The sequence below is a fragment of the Mytilinidion resinicola genome (assembly GCF_010093595.1).
Source record: "Mytilinidion resinicola strain CBS 304.34 unplaced genomic scaffold BDZ99scaffold_4, whole genome shotgun sequence".
NCBI lineage: Eukaryota > Fungi > Ascomycota > Dothideomycetes > Mytilinidiales > Mytilinidiaceae > Mytilinidion > Mytilinidion resinicola.
Window position 1 is genome coordinate 378960 of NW_022985440.1, and position 15560 is coordinate 394519.

General features: G+C 58.3%; 5 protein-coding genes across 5 annotated transcripts; 2 read left to right on the top strand and 3 right to left on the bottom strand.

Moving 5' to 3' along the window:
• Positions 1-1525: 1525 nt before the first annotated feature.
• On the bottom strand, positions 1526-2448 carry BDZ99DRAFT_380525 (1,3,8-trihydroxynaphthalene reductase; the record flags this gene model as incomplete). The annotated part of the gene is made up of 3 exons (XM_033715193.1): positions 1526-1791; positions 1844-2314; positions 2367-2448. 3 exons carry the CDS (start codon positions 2446-2448, stop codon positions 1526-1528), a joined length of 819 nt encoding a protein of 272 aa, XP_033580745.1.
• A 2826-nt stretch (positions 2449-5274) lies between these two features.
• On the bottom strand, positions 5275-6116 carry BDZ99DRAFT_224522 (uncharacterized protein). The gene has a single exon (XM_033713460.1). The coding sequence runs from the start codon at positions 5797-5799 to the stop codon at positions 5338-5340; it is 462 nt and encodes a 153-aa protein (XP_033580746.1). The 5' UTR covers positions 5800-6116; the 3' UTR covers positions 5275-5337.
• Positions 6117-6264: 148 nt separating this feature from the next.
• Positions 6265-6726, top strand: BDZ99DRAFT_224543 (uncharacterized protein). The gene has a single exon (XM_033713461.1). It carries the CDS (start codon positions 6423-6425, stop codon positions 6690-6692), a length of 270 nt encoding a protein of 89 aa, XP_033580747.1. The 5' UTR covers positions 6265-6422; the 3' UTR covers positions 6693-6726.
• Positions 6727-7027: 301 nt separating this feature from the next.
• On the bottom strand, positions 7028-10716 carry BDZ99DRAFT_553743 (uncharacterized protein). The gene is made up of 4 exons (XM_033727102.1): positions 10504-10716; positions 10379-10433; positions 8522-10279; positions 7028-8470 (listed from the first exon to the last, which is right to left on the bottom strand). The coding sequence occupies exons 1-4, from the start codon at positions 10571-10573 to the stop codon at positions 7423-7425; spliced, it is 2931 nt and encodes a 976-aa protein (XP_033580748.1). The 5' UTR covers positions 10574-10716; the 3' UTR covers positions 7028-7422.
• Positions 10717-10859: 143 nt separating this feature from the next.
• On the top strand, positions 10860-11852 carry BDZ99DRAFT_553747 (uncharacterized protein; the record flags this gene model as incomplete). Its single annotated transcript, XM_033727103.1, has 2 exons — positions 10860-11119; positions 11387-11852. 2 exons carry the CDS (start codon positions 10860-10862, stop codon positions 11850-11852), a joined length of 726 nt encoding a protein of 241 aa, XP_033580749.1.
• Between the last annotated feature and the right edge of the window lie 3708 nt (positions 11853-15560).

A 15560-nucleotide genomic window follows, 5' to 3' on the forward strand; every position in this document is an offset into this window, starting at 1 on the left:
ACCCCCCAGTAGCAGGTCACTCTCCAGTCAAAGGGTAGTTCGATATCCACCGCATGGAGAAATGAATGAGTACATGAATACCTCACTGCTCGAACTCCGCTTCTGCTCGCTCGATAGCTCCGCCAGGAGTCCCCTCGCGAGTCAGTCACTTCCCAGTCAAAAAGTAGTCCGATCTCCGCTGCACGAACAAAAGGATGAAAACACCGACATCACTCTACTCAGGCTTCATATGTACCTACTCAACACCACCGTCAAGAGTCCCCTCGCTAGCAAGTCCCTCCGATGGGAATACCCGCGTAGCAAGACCAGGCACGTGAACGGACTGGGTGTAGGAGGTGTTTGGTATCGTCTGCAGGATCTTGAAAGGGTCAAAAAATGAACAGCAAGATGTCAAGGATCACACGTGCTGAGCTGGGCTTCGATTCGAGGGGTGGGACAGCTATTCGAAGCCGGCACACAAGGGCGTGTAAGTGTGCAGCGAGTTGGCGAAATCCTACGGGAGTTGGGGGGTAAACTCGTGAGTGCGACATGCGACCTTGGTTTTCCAGAGCTGTTGACACGTGATTGTGCTGTCTGAGGTGCGCTACATATTTAAGGGATCGTTAGTACCGTCCGAAGTGTCTTGATAGAGCGGGAAAATGCAGGTTACGATGTTAGCGGGGGTGTTAGGATCTGATGGGGAAGATTGGCGACTAACCTCCTATCCGCAGTTCGACCCCCGAATACCATTTCAAAACCATCAACATGTGGTCGAGCTAAAGTTCACATAGCCTATCGATATCTTGGAATAGTGTCGCACCGAATACTTCTGTAGATGACACGGTACTACTCGAGCTCTAGACGTGTGTTGGTGGAAGCGTAGTTTGCGTAAAGTGGTTCAGTGAGAGGTGTGGTTTGAGTTAGCGAGCACCTAGCTTACCGTAGTTTGCGATCGGGCTAATATGGTCAGAAGGGCGTTCGAAAGTGGGGTCGAAGTAGTCTTCGAAGAAGGCGAGAGCCATGGGCCTAGTTGTCAATAGAAGGGTGGCTGGCTACCACGGTTGAGTACCCTATAGCCCATATGAAGATATGTGGAGCAGTAGTAAGCTTCTCGGCCTCTATAGTTCGTAGTGCATACCACATTGAACCAGTTTCCTACCCCTGAAGCTAATCTCACTAGACTCCACAGAGAATCCATGGTCACGCTCACGTCTTCAGCAGAAACAAGCGACGACAGAACTGGGGTATTATAGTTCTCTTTCATTTCAACCATCGACCTATCTAAAGCCATGTATAGAGCATAAAATCAAACGCCCACTAGTGCTGCACGGAAGTCTCCCAGACATTCCTTCAGATCAGTAATAGCATGCAGGGCCACGCCCGTGCTAATCAAAGCGCGAGCTTCAGGCCGGGAAGACCAAAGGGCAATTGAGGGTACCCTTCTGGAGTTCGTGGTGAGAGTCGAGAAATTCCTGAGTCGCCGGGGGAGAAGCAGCGACGAGGATGTGGGGGTTGTCGTGATAGTCGTGAGAGGGTTGTTGTGCATTTACATGCAAGCAGCGCCATCGATGCCGATGACCTTGCCGTTGACCCACTCGCCGTCCTGGGAGGCGAGGAAGGCGACGACGCGCGCAATGTCGATGGGCTGGCCAACGCGGTTCATCGGCGACCAGGTGGCGGCGTACTCGTCGACTTCGTCGTTGTTCATCTTGTCTCCTCCCGGAATGTACTCCTTGCACACGGCGTGGTACATGTCGGTCTTGATGCCGCCGGGGGCGACGCAGTTGACGGTGATCTTCTTGTCGCCGCAGTCTGGAATATGTTAGTCTAGAGTTCAGGGTTTGGTGTATAGTGAGGAGCGTACCGATAGCCATGCAGCGGACGAAGGTCTCAATCGTGCCCTTGCTGCCGGAGTACAGAGTGTGCTTGGGCACGCCCTTGGCCTGGCCAGTGATGGAGCCCATGAGGATGATGCGGCCGCCGACTTCCATGTGCTTGTAGGCCTCGCGGGCAACGAAGAACTGGCCACGGGTGTTGATGCTCATGACGCGGTCGTACTCCTCCTCTGTGACATCCTTGAGATGGCCGAAGGACACAACGCCGGAGTTGGAGCAGCAGATGTCGAGCTTGCCAAAGTGCTTGACGGTCTCATCCATGAGCTTGGTGGTCTCCTGGACGTTGGCGACGTTGGCCTTGATGGCAATGGCGTCGGATCCGAGCTTCTTGATCTCCTTGACGGTCTCCTCAGCGCCCTCGATGGCGTTGGCGTAGTTTACGACAACCTTGGCGCCGCGCTTGGCGAGCTCCAGAGCCATTGCCTTTCCGATGCCACGGCCTGCGGTTCTGTCAGTCTCGAGAAAGGCGCGCTTGATACCACGATGTCTCACCTGAGCCGGTGACAACGGCGACCTTGCCCTCAAGGCTCCATGTGGGGATCTCGGACGCGGTGCTTCCGTTTCCAACAGCCATTGTGATGTTTGGATGGTTTGGGGGGGAAGTTGTGGGTTGGAGGTTCAGTTGAGTGAGAAGGAAGTGGTTGGGAGTTGATTGCTGGAAGACTGGTTGGTGATGCGGGGGAAAGTTGAGCGGAGTGAGGTGGAAGAGACTGGAATTGATTGCTGGAAGCCTCTATATACGGAAGGAAGCATGGCCGGAGAATACATGTAAACAACGGTACGTGTGCGGCCGCATCCCCAACAGCCAGCGTTAGAGCCCGCCGCATCCCCAACTGACACCGTCAGGGCCCCCCATCAGCCTCTCCCGCCGTGCCTGGCAGCGCGGGCATCCGCACACAGCGTTTGCAGTGGACTGCGGGGCATTGTGCGAGGCAGCGTGTCGGCTTGGGCGGGGCCGGGCGCAGCAGTCGTCGCGGTATCAGATTGAGAGGACGCTGTCGCCCATCAGGCACGGGAAGCGAGTGCGACAGGGGAGCGAGCGTCACGACTGCGAGGCCGAATCAACTGCGCGTGCCTGAGAAGGCAGGCGGCGCGGAGGCTAAGCAGCTAGAGTTGGCATCGCATGCGGCCCGGCGACTGGCCCGGCTGCAAGCGGAGGGGAGGGGCGTGGCGGAGAGAGGGGCCTGGTGGCCTGGTGAGCGCGGAGCGCCTGGGAGCGAGAAAGGTCAGACAGCAGCCAGCAGCCAGAACACAGACAAGACGACGCCCTCGCGCTCTTATGAACTGCTGGGCTGCTGCTCGCACCCACTGTTGCGCGTCATCCGGTCAGTTCTGCAGGAGTCGCCGTGTGAGCCGCGTGGAGCGCGATCGCCAGGCAGTTTTCCACTTGTCAGCGTTAGAATTGAGGCAGACGGGGCCCTCACGATCACCACGACCCATCGCTGCCGCATTGCCTCGCAGCCTCGTCCTCGCAGCCTCCACGCCGCGCTCCTGCGCCGCCTGTTGCCCCAAGCTGCGGCCGGCACGGCGTCGGATTGGGCCTGAGGGCTCCCCATCGCCATCCTGCGGCGAAGAAGAGGAGGCCCGGCGGCGGACAAGCTTGTGGCATGCCGTTACGGCTTCGGCTCCGCACTCCAGGCCAGCATCGCGACGACACGCTGCCCCCAACCACCACGTCTGCGCCCATCACGAGTCTATCTATATTCGCTGCGTGTCAAGCAATTCCCCCTTCCATCTGCACCGCTAGAACGCTCATCGTTGCGACAGGCCCTGCCCAGACGATCCGTACTGCACCCAGCAAGCACCTCGGCGGTCCGCAGCCACCTACGCCGCAGTACTGACTCTCTCGCGCAACGTTGTCGATTTAGCCTACCAGACTTCCAAGCATTGCACGCGTTAGGGACGCTTTGTCAGGCTTCGCTGCCTGCATCCTGCCACTTTGAAGGCCGTCGTGATGTTCCTCAGTCAGGTCGACCAGTGGGCCTCGTGTCTGTGAGTGGCCCATGGAGAGCGAAATCGCCGTGGCCTCTGGCTGGCAGAGACCCTCCGTGGTGCGTGCTAGGTGGTCGAAGGATTGACAGGCGGATGTGCCCCCAGCCGACAGGATGCCGGCAGTGACATGTTGAGAGCGAGTTGCCTGCAGCGCTCAATCTGCGGTAAGAGTATCGTCGGTGACTTCGATATCAACCATGAGCACAGTAGAAAAATATACAAATATACAGGTCAAGATGCCGCAGAAAGAAGCTTTTCAAGATACCCACCATGTCTACCATGTTACCCCGAGCTTTTTATATCTTGACCGCTTGGCTATCACGGAATGCCACTTCGCCAACCTAGCATGAGACCATCCAGCGTGCCGTCATCGTTTCTATCCGTCGCCATACCTGGAGAACTCAGACCCTTTCACCCGGACTGCCCGTCGGTGCCGTCACCGCACGTTGACCGCACAGAGGTATCTAGCATCTCCAGCACGTACCACGTACAATCTCGCACTCCCCATACCGAACCGCAACCCTGTCTACCATACATGCCCTGTCCTGCAGTGCTTCTACCCCAGTCCCATAACGTGTCCCTTTCTGTTCCTGTTCCTGTGCCTGTCACGCACGTCAAATCGCACAACCTACAGCTCACTCAACGCTCCCACATGTCACCAACCTGACCTACCTAACACCCATTCTTCCCTCTCCCCAACCCTCTCTACCACCCCATCCATTCCCATCGCTCGCCCCGGCCCCAACTTACGCCTCCCCTCCCTCATTCGCCGAAAAACCACCCCTACGCAGACATCCGCATCCCAGTCCACCTCATGCGAGTGGCATGCCGGGCTAGTACGTCGGGCATCGCAAGTGGCATTTTCTGCCCATCGCCCCTCCACCTCCCCAATCGCCACCTCTCCGCCCTGCTGCACGCCCAAAATGGCAGAAAACCGTTGCCCAGAAAGCCAACGGGCCCGTTTCATAACCAAGTTTAGCCCTTCTTCTGACCCTGATTCGCCGCCGTGTGCACGCACTGCCGGTTGCGTGCCTCCCCGATCCCGCCAACAACCCGTTGCCCCCAGCCTCCCCGAAGGGGCAAGGCGTACCAAGTACGAAGGGCAGCCGGAAGGGCTACGGAAAATGCTAACACTGGGGACATGATGATCTTGCCTGTCCTTCGCCAGCGCGATGGCGATGATGGAATGGCGGCCAGCATTCTTTTCTGGGGCACGGTTGGTATACGCGAGAACGTATTCCTTGGAGCGGCGCCGGGGTTGTGCGGGCTGGGGACGGTACCAGTACCGTACAAAAGGCCCTGTACCAGCAGGAATATATGGAGACATGGGGAACTTGTACTTGAGGGATTGGGATTGTCCTGGTCCGCCTCGTGTCTCTTTCCCCCCCATATCCCACCACCCACCCACCCTTGATACCTGCTACCCGCTCTGGCGGCCGCGTAAGCAGGCGTGCACCTTTTCCTTCTACCGTCACCGTGACTGGCTACGGCGAGTCTTTTGTCCTTTCTGGACTGACGCCGCGGGCACGGCCTGCTGCGTTAGGCCACGACATGGCTTGGTGTTTGCCGTACCGTCTTTCGGACTGCAAGCCCTAACGCCACAATGCCACTGCACCACCACGGGGCTCGTAAGGAGCAGGGACAGGACAGGACAGGCAGTGCATGGCCGTTTACGCGGTTGCGACGGTCCCCGGACAATTGCGGGAGCTGAAGAAATAGAAAGACGGGCGAGGTATTGAGCCAAGCCGCTGAGGTGCATGAAATAAGCGGTAGGAAAAACTTGACTTGTATATAGCAAAGGCTGGTGTCCCCTCTCCTCTTCCTCTTCCTCTTCCTCTTCCTTTTCCTTTTCCTTTTTCCGATACCCCTCATCTTCCCTTCCCGCTAGGGACTGGGCCTTCACTTTCAGCGTGGACGAGGGATGTGACGGCATTGTCACTTCGTCGCCCTACCCCTCACTCCGTCACCTCTCTCCCGGGAGAGGCATATATCAATCACCTCATGTCACTTCAACACATACCGAGGATGGGACGAGGGGATTCCTGACTCTCTCTTCTCCCATATAACCCCTTACGGATCTCCTTCATATTCCTTCACGGAAAGGGAAACTCCACTTTCGTTAGCCTCCCTTCACTTTATCGTCAAGGCTAGCACCCTTCCACTTCGCATCACTTCAACACATCCCAAGGTTTGGAGAAGGGGGAGTAAGTTGGGACGAGGGGATCACTTGCTCTCCCTTCTCCCATAACCCCTCGCCGAGCCCCTTCATCTCCCTTCACGGAAAGGGAACCCCCCCTTCCCCTTCACACCCCCATCACCTTATCAAGCAGTCAAGCCTACAAGCAGTTAGCACCCCCACCACTCCACATCACATCACACAACACCACACTCAAAGACACGCATACCGAAAAAGACTCGCTCATTAGACTATAGAATCCCCCACAATACCATTGTCTACCTCGCTCCCCTTTATCCGTTCCAGATACCCATGAATACCAGAACACTAGCTGAGGGCCAAGCGACGCACAAAACGCATTACCAAATTACCGATACCAGATGCACTATTCCCATTTCCTGACCCAGTCCCGGTCCGGTCTATCCCAGCGAAAAAGAAGTAAAAAGAACAAAAACTCCATCGCTCTATGTTCACCGAGCCCGCACGCACATCAAACGAAAGCGAAGAGACAAGACATGAGCAGGAAAAAAAAAGGCAAGCAAAAACAAAAAGGAAAGTCGTTAACGATTCGTTCATTACGCGAAAAAAAAGCGGAGCGAGCCGACCGACCGAGTGGCGCAAAACGCATTCATCACGTAAGTTGTGTGTGATCTATCCCAGATCCCAAAAGCCCTAGAGACTAAGCGGGTGTGGCGGGTCGAGGTCTGATGACCTTTCTCACCCACACACACCCCCGACCCAAAACGAGATTAAGAGCAGAACTCGCAAGACAGAAAGAGATGAAGAACCGCAACCAAAAACGCCCGATAGGAACATGGCCAGACGAATGCGTAAAAGCACTTTTTCAAACGGCGGGCAAGATCGCCCGAGGATCATGGCCGGAAGCGGCAAAGGCGCGAATAGCGAATAAGAACATCATTCCACCACCACGGATTCGGATCCATCATCGATAAGCTCGCGCGGGAGAGGCGAGGACAGGCGTATAATACATTAGGGGGGCCGCGTGCCACATGCTGGGGTGTGGTGGAGCTGGACGACGTTGTGATGGAGGCGGACCGATAATCCGAGAGGGGAAGCCGGGGGAGAACCAGATGCTACCGACGGAGAGGAGGGAAAAGAGAAGGAAGCAGAAATAGGACAGTATTGCCATGCGCGCGAGCACGCGTGCGATCATCCCCGGACCCCGTATCGACGTCGATCGCAAGCCGAGGCTTGAGGGGGATTTGCACATGGGGTGGGTGGACGGTATATAGGGCGTGGAACGCCCCGCTCGTTCTTCGGCTGACCACATGTGAAAGGCGGAGGAAGAGATGGAAGGGATGACCGCAGCGATGGGATGGGAGGAGGTGAAGAGAAGGAACCCGGAAAGCTGGACTGGACTCAAGGACTCCGCGCCAGCTTCTCCAGTTTACCCCGGATCCCGTCGGAAAAGCGTGTTGCGAGGCCCTCATCGACGACATCGATGCAGTGAGAGAGTACCGTGTAGGCATGGTGCATGGGCAGTTGGGAGCCGTCGCGCTTCGTCAGTGTTGGGACGCCCTCCCGCTTGCTAAGGTAGCGGACGATGAGAGGATGCTCGGCTGGCAAACCGTCGACCGCAAAGGACATTCCAGTTGGAGGGAAGAGGCCGTTGGATGGGCTCACGCTCTCGTTGTGCGTCAAGCTGTCGGTCCACATGATCAGAGCGACACGGTAAACTGCTCCAGGCCACCATGGAGGACGGATCCCCCGAGGCATGGACCGAATGAGCCGGAGCACCTGGCCACAGTGGAAGATGGCCTCCTCGACGTCGGCGATGCAGCGCTTGTGGATCCATAGCAGCTGCTGGTAAGTGCCGTCGAATCCCTCGCGGCGGGCGAGCCGCTCGATCTCCGGGAAGTTTGTTACGGCGTTGAGGGAAATGAGGTGGAACAGGACGAGATTGGCCTGCATCATGGCGCACATGGGGTTTGCCTTGACATAGCGGTCCGCGAGGTCATACCAGCGCTGAAGAAGAGCTTGCACCTCCTCGAGGCGCACGCGGGTAGAAGCTGCCGTGACGGCGCGGGACCGGTTGCGTGAGGCCATGGTGTCAGAGAAGCAGCTCAACAGCTGGCAATACTGACAAACAAGAGATTGGAGTGGGTGGAGTAGCAGCCGCAGATGCAGCGCCGTCAGGGCAATGTTCTGAGGCACTATCTCGTCATCGAGGAACAGACGGAACAGATCACGCAGCGACAACGGACGGGCGCCCGAGCCCACGGAGGAGTAGCCACCGCTGAACTCGTGTACTTGGTTGAAGACTTCAGACCATTCTTGCGAGGTCTTCGCCTGCCACAGCCGGTCGGCATCGGGCATGGGCGCACCAAATTCAGTCACTGAGAACAGCGGTGCTGTATCGTGAAACAGCGACAGATCTTGATCGACCATCACCCACGAGTAGATCAACCTAGCGGGCGGTGAGCACGTGATGCGCCAACGTCAAAATTCTGCAACATACCTGCTCCGGCTTTCCATCGTAATCCAGTCGCTCCACAACGTCTCCGTTGTACCCCTCGAGTTCAGTCTAGGAGTCGGCGTAGCGTGTGCGGGCTCGAGCACCCCCGAGTGCCGCAGCATTGCAAAGTACATGCCGCGCTGGCCCATGGCAATGTCCATCTGCCACTTGTCGCCACTCCACGCCGCCTGTACTGTGAAGAGCAACGCCGAGCGTAACACAATCGGGTCTCCTGACATGATGATGTTTTTCTCGATCAGGTCGAAGAGAGAGATGCGGCACGCCTCCGTGAGACCGCCCGTCAACCATCGCGCCTCGACCGACGGAATCACCATCGCTCCCTGTGCAATCATCATTAAAATTAGTAAAGTCGAGGCTTTATCATTATAGAACTGCATTAGCTCATTCGAGTCGAGCACACCTCGCGACGTCATTGGATAGTACCGCTCGAACGAGTTGGCGTAAGAACGAAGGAAAGAGTCCAGCACCGTCGCTGGTGGGAGGAGTACAAAGTTGGATCCTGTAGAGCTGGGCGACTCGCCACTGCCTGGTGAGCTGCTCATGCCGTCCTTGTGTATATCAAGCGCCTTGTGCAGGAACATCTGCGTAATGGCCAGCAGTTTGTCGCGGGTGCTTTCACGCATGGGCGTAACGGACAATTGCTCTCCCGAAGCGAAGTCAGCTTCATCCCAAAGTGGCCTCCATTGGCTCCATCCCTCGTGATTACGGAGAGTTTGCTCGAGTCGTTCCAGGTTAAGCTTCGCCGTCCGTGGACACGAGCTAGACGGGATGGGAGGGGTGCACCTGAAAACGGTCCACCCGTCCTGAGCGGCAATGATGGCGCCGAGGTCCGCAACTCCGGAATCAGTAATCGAGTGCTGACGACTGTGAGAGGTGTAGAACATAGAAGCGGAGCTGCCAATTTGGAGGTCTGAGAAGGTCTCGTCCATCCGCGGTGTATGGCTAGGTGTTTGGACGGGAAACCCGTGTGGAGTCTGCATCTCCGGAATCATGCCCAAGAGGCCGTCAGCGTGCTGCTGCATATGGTTCATTTCCATTCCCATGGTGGCCATCATCATCGAAGGGTCTATCCTGCCCATTGGGTCGTACTCTGGAGCAACCTGCACATGTGCCCAGTCCATAAGAAATCGTGGACTGGAGTTGTTCTCCGAGCTGTCTCTACCTGCACGGAGGAAGTCGTCATACCCAGACATTGGCGTTTGTGCAATGAAGCCGTTAACGGGAGTCGGGAGCGGTGAGAGGACAGACGGGAGCACCGCTGTTTGCCCGTTCGGGGGACTATGCTCGAAAAACGGCGTAGGTCCTTCCATGGTGGGTGGCTTCTCTTCCTCGGGCGTGGGGTTCTGGAGGAGCTGTGGCTGGATCTGTGGAGTGGACTGTGGTTGCGATTCAGGCAGAGTCTGGGTCTGGGCGAGAGGAGAGTTGCGATTCGAGCCGTTGGGACTGCCATTGTTGCCATGCTCGGACGAACTGCCGCTTCCCGCACTTTCACCTGGCGGTAGCACACGATTAACGTTCTTCGAAGCCCGACGAGTTGGCCGGAGGGTGCAGCGGAGGTTTCTACTCGCGCAGCGACTGCAGGGAAACTTCTTGTCGCACTTGGTCTTGGTCTTTGCACAGTTACTGCAGGCAATGGGCGTTCTGCCGGCGGATTTGGGTATTATTCCAGAATTTGGCGGTAAGCCTTCCTGATTATTAGCGTCCCGGCCATGGACGGTGTAGTGACGCTGGAGCAGGTCACTGATTGCGTGTCAGCAAGTCAAGGAAGTGTTGGATAAACTGCGAGAAAGCCGTGCGCGGATGTTGGAACAGCCAGCCTTGCAATGGAAGACAACCTACCGGCGGGCAAACGACATATGGCAAGTAAAGCATTTGTACGGTTTTACATTAGTGTCTGGACGAGACACGCTCGTCAGCTGGCTACTTTCAAAGAATTGGATCAGTGGGGAGGGTGGTGGACGTACGGGTGAGGATATGCCTCTCGAGGTGCTCGTCTCTCGTAAACGACTGGCCGCAGTATGTGCAGAACACCATGATGGCGACAGAAAACGAAAGTGGTGCGGACGGTGGGAGCTGGCGGCAGCACAGGCGGTGGCAGATATACAGGAAACTGGCCGGACGTGTGTTGCAAGGGAAGTTTCAAAGAAAATCTTGGGGAGAGTTAGGTCGTTTCAAGGCGGTGGTGGCATGGAGGAGAGGTGGAGAGGGGAAACGCTTGGGCCGTGGGCTGGTTTGGAATAGGTTATATGGGGTGGGTCCTGGGGTGGACGCTGGCGGCGGGCTGTGAGCTTACACGTCGGAGAGCTGAGCTTTCGTCTCAATGGCAGTAGTATGGCATAGGATCCTGAGAGAGGTGCGAGGTGGCAGCAGTGCTGAGACTTTGCTACGGCCAGGAGCTAAGCTTGGTTGCCCGCGGTGCATAATCAAGAAACAGACGCTGGGCTGTTCGAGTTCGATGGTGCCTCCCGTGGTCTGCGGCGCCAGGCGCTTGGGAAGCATGTGCTCCGCTGGTTATGGCCGTGGCATGGCTCGCTCCATGGCTTACCTGCTGCGGTCAAGAGCAACGATAAGGAGTACATGGTTCGTACCTACTCGACAACGATCGCCCGCGGACAAGCCGCCCCTGCCACCCTGTCTTAGAGAGCCCTGCAGCGCCGCAAATGGAAAGCGTCAACACTCTGTGATGATCAATCGATTCGCCGGCCCAACCAGGGCGCCCGGCGGGTCGCGGAACAACCCTGAGCGAGGGCGACGCATTGGGGATTGAGGCACTGAGTTCACCGCGTCTGCCTCTGCCTCTGCCGTCGTCTGCCTGCTGTCTCCCGCCCGCCGTCCGCCCGCCCACAGCTCCCAGCACTCCGCCGCGCCCTGGCATGCCCTGAGATTTGCTGGACGCCGGAGAACACACGACGCTGCGGCAGCGCGTTGCACGGCGGGGGCCACCTCCCACGACGGCGGCGGCTGGGGCCAGCGTCCACGGCTCGCTGCAGTCACGACGGCACGCCGGAGAGGGCACCGCAGTGGACTGGCCGACCGAGGCGGCGCTGGGCCTTTTGGTGAGAGGCACGCCGCCGCAGCGCCAGGACAGGGGCAGCGTAGGGCATACGGGGCGCATGGAGAGGCACCGGGGCCTTGCGTGGGTGTCTGGCCGTGGACTGCTGCGACTGCTTTGGACTGGCGCTGGCGGTGCTCCAGGGCGCGCGATTCGCCCAGGGCTGCGCCGTTCGCTGGAGCTGGGGCTGCTGCTGGGGCCTTGGGGGCTGCGGTGGTGTCTGCGGGAGCAGTGGGCGCTCAGGGATGGAGAATTCGATAGACTGTCTCACGCGCGCTGGGGCCAGCGTAGGCCCGGCTAGCTCGCGTGGCATGCGTCACTGGCTCCCAAGACGGCTAAAAATAACAGCGCCCCCGACGCGGATACGATCGTCGCCCAAGCTTTTGCAAGCGGCTCGGAGACTTTCGCGCCCATCAGCCTTGCGCTCCACCGCTGCTGGGGGGAGCATCCTCCAACAGCCTCCACGCTCCTCCACCGCCGCATCCCTCCATCCTCCATCCCTCCACCAATCTGCGCCAAGCCCATCCGCCTGAGATCGCGCGCGCTCCAACGCCGACCGCAGCAACTGGCAGCGCGCTGTCCTGACGGCCGTCCACGGTTCGGCTGACGTGCCCAGGTGGCGCCCGGCGCGGGCCACGGCTCACTGTTCGCCCAGCCCGCACGGCCGCTGCTGTCGTTCCGAGCAGACGCTGGGCAAGCGATGTGACAACGCTGGCACGCCGTCTCGCCGTCACTCGTACTCAGGCAGCCTCCAGTGCTGTGGACATGATGATCAACGGGCGATCGCGCCGACAGAGCCACGGCCGTCGGCTTCCATACGGACGTGCTGGGCAGGCCGTCCTGACCGCTCCGCAGAAGGCGGGCCGGGGTCGTGCCGTTTGATCCTGGCGTGGATGAGCAGCAGTCCCAAAGCAGCAGCGCGAGTTGCAATCTGATCCGCCGCGAGTCGTCTGGGCAGCCCGATACCGCCTAGTCGCACACCTGAATGCCTGTCCACGCTGTACTGGGAGCGCTACGAGTCTGATCGCCTCGCTTGCAGCAAACCATGATGTCGATCCGATTTCCCCATTCGGCCCTCTCCCGCCCCTAATCGTGGGCCCCCGGCGCCGTGAGTGTGACCGAACCGGCTACGGAGTGACTCCTGGGCATCTCCACGCTTGTACAGTGACTTCGTCGCCAGTCGAAATGCCGAGTGCCTTCAAACACATCAGAGCCAGCGTGTCCTCGTCATGCATGACATCTTCCTGGCGCGCCATCTGCTGGTGTGTCTTCATCAATCGCGGCAGGCCTAGCCTGACTCGTGTTAGATGTGAGCTGTGAGACTGCACATTGCGTTCCGCGATCCGCCTCGTAAGCTCCCTGGACGAGGGAAGCTCCCTCGCGCTCTTTCACGCACTTTTCGCACTTCTCGCTTCTTTGCGCCTGGAAACACGCTCTCGCACTCCTCCGCGTACGCGAATACGCTCTTACCCTCAATTTCGCATGTCCTCGTCAGCGCTCCCAAAGCAGCAGCTCCTACATTGACCGCTGTATCAAAGCCCGAGAATCACCCAGGATCATGCCGAAATCGCGCAGGCCTTAAACGAGGCACGTCTCTCTGCGCACTGTGCTTGAGCGCCACGCGCATCCATGGAGCGCTCCGGCTGTTTGTGTTTCAAGTCAAAGATCCCGATATCCCTGTCCATGGGGGTTGAAACAAATCCCGCCGCCTGAACGACGCGAGACTGGACGTGCCTCGTTCGGTCCTGCTTGCGATCCTACCGACCGTAACAAGAGAGGAAAGAGGATATGAAAGAGATAGAGAGAGGAGGAACGAAAGGGCTACTCATGCCGGAATCAGACGATTCTCGCGTCTGCAGCTTCGCCTTCGCACGCCTCGCACGCAGCCGGTAGTCACGGCCAAAACCAACAAAGCCACGAGATGAATGGTGGAGGATACCTACCTGAGTCTCCACCCACAGGTGAATTGTGGACAGTACCTTCCTGAGTCTCCACCCAAATCTGCATGGCGGTTTTCTGGCCAGCTGGGGAACGCAGGAGGATAGATTGGGACTCCGGAAGATAGAGGACAAAGCATGCCGATTATACCACGCAATCTTGCTGCAGAGTGCAGACTGATGTGGTTGATGTATGTACCAGTGACATGTCGGCACTGGACCCGCAGGTCTCGATCGAGGTATGTTTGTCGAGTGTCGGCGATTGGCGTTGCACCGCCACAGGCCCGATATGGCGTCAGTGAATGCATCTGAGCTGCAGGGTCTGCAGGAGGTGCTTCCAGAGAAGCATGGTGATGAGGACGGCAGATGCAGAGGACAGTGTGAGTGCACCACAGGAGGGCGACAACTCATCAAAGATAATTACTAGATAAGGCACAAAGCGGGGCTAGCTCTTCTACCATTGCCAAAATGCTTAAGACGCCTGCACGACGCACGCAAATACCCGCGATCGTCCTGACCGGGCTGCCTGAACTGCCTGGGACTGAATCGTAGTTCAGATCGTCGCCAGTGCATGCCGCGGGCGCGACGGAGGGGAGCGGAGGAGTGGAGGCGGAGATGCTTGTTGCTTCCACCCTCTGCTCCACCCTCAGCTGCCCTCTGGTGAACCTCGCGATGTCCAACAGTTGAAGGTTTCGAGCGATGGCCGGTTCCCCACCGGCTTCTCCAGGCGACGATAGCAACGTCTTCTTGCGCGATAAGAGGCCGCGGGGACAGCTTCTCGCCAATGCAAGACGTCAATGTCTGCCCTCGCTCCTGGGCGCGCAGGACGATCCTGCAGACTACTGTGGGAAGTATTGGTGGCTGGTGCGCTCTCGTGCATGGCAGCTGGGGAGGTGCTCACGTTTTGGGAGCACCGGTGAGGGGCATGGCGGGGCTCCAGTCTACACTGAGTCCAGCGCACACAAATCCGGCTCTGGTCTTACGACAAAACGCTCCAACGTTGATGTGTCGTTGGTGTGTCGTCGATGTGTCGTCGATTGTCGTCGATGTGTCGTTGCATTGACGATCCATCTTAGTATGCCGATTAGCTAATATTATGGCACCGTGAATACTAACTGCGCTGCTGCGGGCCTCCGGCTATCAGCAGCAAATGCCGTCATCGTCCTCGTGTACCCGAAGCGCTCGTGTGGCGGCACCATTCACTGTTCAGGAAGTTCGTGGCCCAAAGCGACCCAGCATCACGGACCAAACTTAAAATGATTTGAATGGCGTCTGCGCGCCGTCCAGAAGGGTGCTCGGAGTTGCTTGCGCTGCAAGCATGCCATATGTCCCGACGGGTGCCAGGATCCGGCAGATAGACCCAGATGAACCCAAGGGAATCTGACATGTCAGTGGTGGGGTGGTCGGGGTCGAGGTGGTCTCGGCGTGGCAGGGCTGGGCCACCCATGCAGAGCGCTAGGAATTGCCCAGCGGTAAAACTTAAGTCGACGATCCCGTCGTGGCAGAGTGGAGCAGGTTTTCGAGATGTGGTCGTCGCGCCAAGCACTGTATTCCTGAGGCAGCGTGACGTGATGCGATGCTGGCGAACGACCTGAATGCCTCAGCAGAAGAAACCATGGTGTTGCAGAGGTGCAGCGGTCGGCGAGGCTGCGGCAGTCGGGGCAGCGCGGAAAAAGAGCAATTGGAAACGGGTTCCACCGGCCACAGCGGCTTCTCACTCTTTGGTCAGCTTACTTCCGCACCAAGACCTCGGCTGCCGCACGAGGTAGCCGTTTCGGGCCCAGCTCTCCCGTCCCGGCCGTCGCTAAGATGCAGCCTTGACCGCGGCAATCGGCTGCCTGTCCGCCGTTCTAGACCCAGTCCTCAGCCGGTCAACGCTCGGAGAGTGAATTCAAAAACAGATGGGACGCCCGCGTCGCGAGCCTCACTTCACGCCTCGGCCGGCCTCGCGACATGCACCCGAACTATGCATCCAGTGCTTGCCGATAGCCTTGCAACGTGTGGTCGCTCCGAGTGAGTAAGCCGCTGGGCG

Coding starts and splice junctions, on each gene's coding strand:
- BDZ99DRAFT_224543 (XM_033713461.1), top strand. CDS start 6,423: ATGCACTATTCCCATTTCCTGACCCAGTCCCGGTCCGGTCTATCCCAG.
- BDZ99DRAFT_553743 (XM_033727102.1), bottom strand. CDS start 10,573: ATGGTGTTCTGCACATACTGCGGCCAGTCGTTTACGAGAGACGAGCAC. Junction 10,434..10,503: donor CGAGAGGCATATCCTCACCC/GTACGTCCACCA, acceptor TGTCTCGTCCAG/ACACTAATGTAAAACCGTAC. Junction 10,280..10,378: donor CATATGTCGTTTGCCCGCCG/GTAGGTTGTCTT, acceptor ACACGCAATCAG/TGACCTGCTCCAGCGTCACT.
- BDZ99DRAFT_224522 (XM_033713460.1), bottom strand. CDS start 5,799: ATGCCGTCACATCCCTCGTCCACGCTGAAAGTGAAGGCCCAGTCCCTA.